Here is a 6,000-nt window from a genome sequence, read left to right on the forward strand (position 1 = left end):
CCCCAAAATAAACTGTCCTAGCGCATAGTCCTTATTCGGCTGAATAAGTCTCTGTCATGGATGAGTGGAAAGCACCTCACTCAAAAGAGAGAAGCAGCAATATGTTTTATTGAAGTAAAATAATAATTTGACAAGGTCCAATAAGTTTGATGGCAAAGTTCACCTTATTAATTACTGCATGGGAGAAACGTAACAAAGGAAAATTGAGTTAGAATCAAGTTAGAATGATTCACACAGAAACTGGAGACACGGAGTAAGGAGGAGCCTCCCACTGAATCAACGGGTTCAGAGTGGACCCCCTTGCCTTCTAAACTCCTTTTGGAGCCTAGCTGCAGCTGGATCCAGTCTTAGTCTCAGACTTGGTCAACGGTTTATGTCTAATGGAATTATCCATACAATATTTACAATAATATTGAGCAGCTACATAGATTAGTAATGTTTCATTAGTATTAGTTCAGCATGCTATCAGTCACTTACTGAGGATCTGTCACAGGTAGGGGATCTCTCCACTTTGGGTAAGGAAGGATCTCTTAGTCTCAGGTGAGGAATCTCTACCCTTGAGAGGCATCCCTGCTCAAGGGGAGAGTCACCTGGTGTGCAGTCCAGCTGCAGTTCAGGGAGAGCTCAAATTGGGCCCATCCTGAGGTAATATTTATAGGGTGAAGTAGTTGGCTGCTAGTCAATAGTACAGACAAGATAGATGTCTTCATTTTAGCTCTGGTATCTTGTTCTGTATTTTGGTTATCTTGCTCTTTTGGGTTTCAAAACCAGCTTTCGAAATATTTTTCAAGACACCTTCACTCCCTTGTACATGAGCCAGGGGCTTTCCAGCTCCCAAGTTCACCCCAAGGACGTGAGGCCTATTGTTCCTTAGTGAGCCTGAACCAAAGTACAGCTAGGAGTCAAGTGTATTCGTCACGCTCTCCCAGTCTATAATTATCAGACACCATTTGATAACAATGCCAGTCTTTCCTCCCCCTTTTTGGGCGATTTTCAAAGAGCCCTCATCCTCCCTACAGCTGGTAACAATGTAAAATGGAAAGATGAAGTGGTGGCCTTTCAATGGATGTCACTGATTGGGAGGAGAAAAAGATATGGAAATCTACATTCTGATGAATTCTTCAGGGAATATCTTACTGAAAATCAAAGCAGCAGAAATCATAAAGGGGGACATCCCTTGGTGATGAAAATCTCAGGCAGCAAAGCTCCTCAGAGAGAATAAGACTTGTCACAAGTCTCTTTCATACACTTGTTATGCTCCCCAAAGATTCAGACAGTCTCCCAAAAGACTTCTTTGGATGGTTATGATTGTAGAAGAAAGCTTATGGACTCATTATCTATAGAGAGGACATTGGTTTTAACAACTCGGGTATATTTTCTTCTTAAAAATAAAAGGACTAAGTGCTAGCTTTGTAGGTATGAACCCACTTGTAGAGATATCAGCTGCACATACTTCTATTGCAGGACTTTGCTGTGTGTTTAGAGGAAGAAATCTTGAACTGGACTGTAACCAAAATTCCTGATTCTGTCAATGCTAGCATGCAATGCTGGGCAGAGCATTCAGTTTGCTCTGCTCCCATACACTGATTTGGGTAGTGAGTGCATACAAGAGAATAAGTACCAAGGCAGATGCGACACTTTCATTTCTTACAGGTGATGAGATGCTATAATTTTTTTTTTTTTTTTTTCCTAAATGCATGCAGGTAAAAGACATTCTGAAAATGTAAAGCATAACAATGCAATTTACCTTGTAGGGTTCCCCAAAGAGGTTAAAACCTGAAGCAAAGAGATCTTCATCTTGCTGGACTTCCTGGTTTCTTCTCTCCCATTCTTTCCGCTTAAGTGCACTCCGGTCTTGCTCATAGTGACTGAAGAAGAGAAAGACAAAAAAAGACAACACATTATTTTCCCGATAGTTTAGTTACATGTTCATTACTATCATCAAGAGCAGCAAAACGTCGGAAACAATGCAATTCCTGAGGACAATTCTGAAAGAAAGAAGCAGCCACTGAATAGTTTTCCCAAATGTAAATTTGAAATCATAATACTATATGAAATTGGGCAATAGGACAGTCAGTACACTTCTAAAATGAAAACCGACAAAAATGTTTTCAAATTAACACAGCATTATGCAGAAGAATAAAATACATTTTGACGCATTTGTATGAACAGTCTGCAAATACATGTGCATGCGCGCGCACACGCACAAATGCACACACGTGTGCCCACAAAGAATATGCCTGTGCAGAGAAAGCAAATGTGAAGTCAAGGAAGCACAGCAATATCTTCAAATCCATTTAACTGTGTAACACTTGTCTTCATCCATCCCAATGCTCCAGTTCAGCTTCCTGTGATTTAGACCACCTAATTCTGTCCCATGTACTTGTTAAAATTTATGTACGGCTTCACTGTGGGCGTCGAGGGTGTTTTAAAAAGTGTTTCTGTAGCAGGCTCCCGGAAGAGACTTTAGGATAGTTGATACCAGTATCAGATAATTCTGCACATAAACAAACAAACAGAAAAGGACCTAGCGCCTCAGTGTAGCAATGGTGAGCGGCACTTATCTGTATGTCAGCTTACTCTGTGCACCTGCCAGACCTAGATGACAAGCTGAGAGACCACATTCACTTCTCCCCTGAACAGCACTGAATTACTTTGGTCTCTTGGCTTTGCAAACTACCTCCTGCTCCTCTGAGGGAAAAGATATAATTAAAACCCTGAAGGAGGGGGAAAAATAGGAAAGGGAAGAGGAAAGGAAAAGATGCATGCTTCAACTTGCACTGACAACCTCTCATGTGACAAGCATTAAGGGACACTTCTGTGCTTTCAACTCATATTTGATTTGTTATGAGGCTTTTGGCTCTGCTTTGTGTCAGTTAATTAGCTACCAAATTCCAGATGACAATTTGAATAGCAGATTCAGTATATGCACTGATGTTATCTGTTGTAAGCAGTATCTCCCTGATAGATTCTGGACATGCATGCACACATCCATGCACACCCTCTATGTACAAATGCAAACATACGTATTACACATGTAACAAAGAACAGTTAATTCTCCTGTCTCTGGCAAGAATGAATTAAATCTCCATAGAGCTCCACTGCACTTGGAAGATAACCAAATATCTACAACTTTTGCCTTTTTAGCTCAGCATGATGTTGTATTGAAAGCTTCACACCGAGAGATATAATGAGGAATGAACTGCACAGTGATGAGGCTTTAACAGTGTATAAAGTCACTGATTTCTGAGTGAAACCACAATTACTAATTTGAAGCACCAGCTAATTAAAACCACAGCTATGTATTTAGCCTCTTGTTATACCTACTGCAGTTTATAATTATGAGGACCTCTTTATCTACTCAATTAAAGTTCTTATGATTCAGGCAGGTTGTGTTTGAACCTGCAAGCCCTGCAGAGAGCACAGGAAAGCATATGTCTGTTGCCTGATGACTCCATGTATCCTTATACTCACATTCTTGTTTTTGTACAGGAAAGGAAAGAAAAAAAGAAAGACTAATGCCACAATGAGATCCCTAAATAAAAAATACGAATTAATAATTGGTTTAAGCAATTCAAGATCACTCAGGCTTGGATTGAATAAGGCTTGAGTACGGCTTGTAAACAGAATGCAAAACCACCTACACAGGCTGAGCTGAATGATTTCCATCCACATTTTCCTTTTACAAGTTAGAAGGCTGAAAAGATGCCACATTTTATTTATTTATTTATAACACCTTCTGATGTAGTGACGTCACTGGCACCAACATCAAGCTCCAGAACACTGTTATAATCATTCTTGGTATTTTTGCAGAAGCTATAGTACTATTTTCTGGTTTCCTGAGGGAGACAGAAGGGAAACTGTTGTAAGCACCAGTCACTTTACGATACTATATGTGATCATATTGCTGACACAATACTGCAAACCACAAGCGACCTGTTCACTAAAAGGTGAAGGGGGGCACAAGTCTCCTTTCCTTTCATGTCCTAAATCAAGATTAAAATCCACAGCTATGGGAACAAGCGTGTACAAGCTGTTTCCCAAATTCGTACACTAAGATGAGGACAAGGTCGACTCCATCTCTCCCCACAACTCTTCCGGAGTAGGGGGTAGTAGTAGTTCAGCCCAGGAATAATCCAGCCCCAGAGCAGTAGGAACACACTGTATTCACCCCTCGCATGGGAGATCTGCCTAGAGATTTCTTTGGCAGTTTGGCCCATACATTGCGTGACTCTTGCAGCAAGATCAGATCATTATGAAGTTATGAGCCCAGTCTCGACACCAGCAGAGTGGATCCAGTGTAAGCAGGATTTTATATCCTACATAAGTAATCTTTGCTTATGGGAGCAGTCCTATCCCAGGCACGGCCGGCATTCACTTCAGAAAGAATTATTCATGAAAGTTAGAGCTGTGTTTTACAGCTTCCCAATGGCAACCTTGGCCTCGAGTTTCAGGGTGAAATCCTGGGCCCACTGAAATCAAACGGAATCTGCCCACTGAACACACAGATCACAGAATCACAGATTACAGCACAGAACAGATCTCACCCTTCGTGTGAGGTTCCAGCACTTCGTTATCTAAAAGCTAGCTCTGGTCTCCAGCATGTAAAGTATTTAGGGAACCAAGTGAGGCATTATGGCATATCCTATCCGAGAAAAAGCAGCATAGGCTCTAAGACTATTTAGATATGTTTTGTGACACATTACAAAACCACAAATCCAAAAATCATGAAAACAGCAGTAATTCAAAATGGCATAATCACTTTAAAAGACATTAACTTAAGCTAAGACAGTATTTACAATGTCAACAGCAAGAGGTTGAAAAAACCCAGTGTTTTCCAACACAACGTACTGAAGTATTTCTCTTTTAGTGTGTGGGTTTATGATGTCTATTAAGATATCTATTCCACACACCCCAGGGGTGAGCACAAAGGCGCGTCTCAGGCCCCGGACCCCAACAATGTTTGCAGACTACCAAACTGTAAGCATCCATTTTACAACACAAGCAAAGCCCTAAGTGAATTGCTACCTTTGCATCAATCCAAATCTCTCATATATTCTCTTGTTAGAACAACAACAAAAAAAAAAGTTAAAGGTTCATTCTGAACTTTCCACTCAGAGAGTCACATCCCAGCCTTAAGTGTACAAAGTATCTGTTCAAAAGGAAGTGGTTGCTCATCCTGTCAGGTCAGTTACTTGGCTTATTTCTCTGCAAATGTACTTTTGCCATGGGAATGCTTGACAGGGCGCTGATTGTGGCTGAGGAAAGTCAAACATTATAAGATCATACACAGATTAGCGTAACAACTTCTTTGGGTTCCTTTGTAATCCAAAGAGGGATGCTGATTAGATCTTAAGGCTGGAGTGCACTGAGAACCTAATGGGATGCTCTCCAGAAACTCTTAATGCGGCCACAATGCAGTCTCTGGGACTTATGTTTAATATTTAGCTTAACTAATGTTCTGTGAAATACAGATATGTGATTAGTGGTGAAGGTGCCAGTGAAAACTATAGTCAGATACCGTGAGGAACACCAGAGTTCAGTCTGTCTCACTAGTATGAGAAATACTTCATGACTGCTCTAAAGCCAGGAGAGTAGGAAATCACAAATACAGACTTTTGCAAACATTTTAAAAAAAAGAGATTTAGAAGAAAGTAGCTGCAGGCCACAATACTCACTGTATCCGAGAGGGCCAGTTTCCTAGACACAGCTATTACGTGACAATGTAGTTTAAATACATGAGCTTTATTGTTTTGTTACCACTTATTAGATTAATAATTGAATTTGAATGGGGAAGTCTGTACATAAATCTGAGAAGATCAGGAATGGTGAGCAGTAAGAATGCTACATGAGCGCGTGAGACCACTGGTCTACAAATTACCATCGTGCTGGATATGGCAGAAAGAACATTAACCATAACCGCACTATTGTTTTGGTATGTTTACCATAGAGGCAGGCTGCAAATGCATTTCGAATAACAGCATTTGATAATGAATCCTT

At 40.5% G+C, this 6,000-nt stretch overlaps 1 protein-coding gene across 1 annotated transcript in view; it reads right to left on the minus strand.

Annotated features, from left to right (window-relative positions):
- AFF2 (ALF transcription elongation factor 2) overlaps positions 1–2,191 on the minus strand; it is a 254,917-nt gene extending 252,726 nt beyond the window's left edge. The window contains exons 1-2 of the mRNA XM_075720780.1: positions 2,184–2,191; positions 1,748–1,868 (exon numbers count right to left, since the gene is read on the minus strand). Of these exons, the coding sequence (XP_075576895.1) occupies positions 1,748–1,868; positions 2,184–2,191 (129 nt within the window). The remainder of the gene's footprint in view (positions 1–1,747; positions 1,869–2,183) is intronic.
- Between the last annotated feature and the right edge of the window lie 3,809 nt (positions 2,192–6,000).

This window comes from Pelecanus crispus, chromosome 13 (assembly GCF_030463565.1).
Source record: "Pelecanus crispus isolate bPelCri1 chromosome 13, bPelCri1.pri, whole genome shotgun sequence".
NCBI classification, from domain to species: domain Eukaryota; kingdom Metazoa; phylum Chordata; class Aves; order Pelecaniformes; family Pelecanidae; genus Pelecanus; species Pelecanus crispus.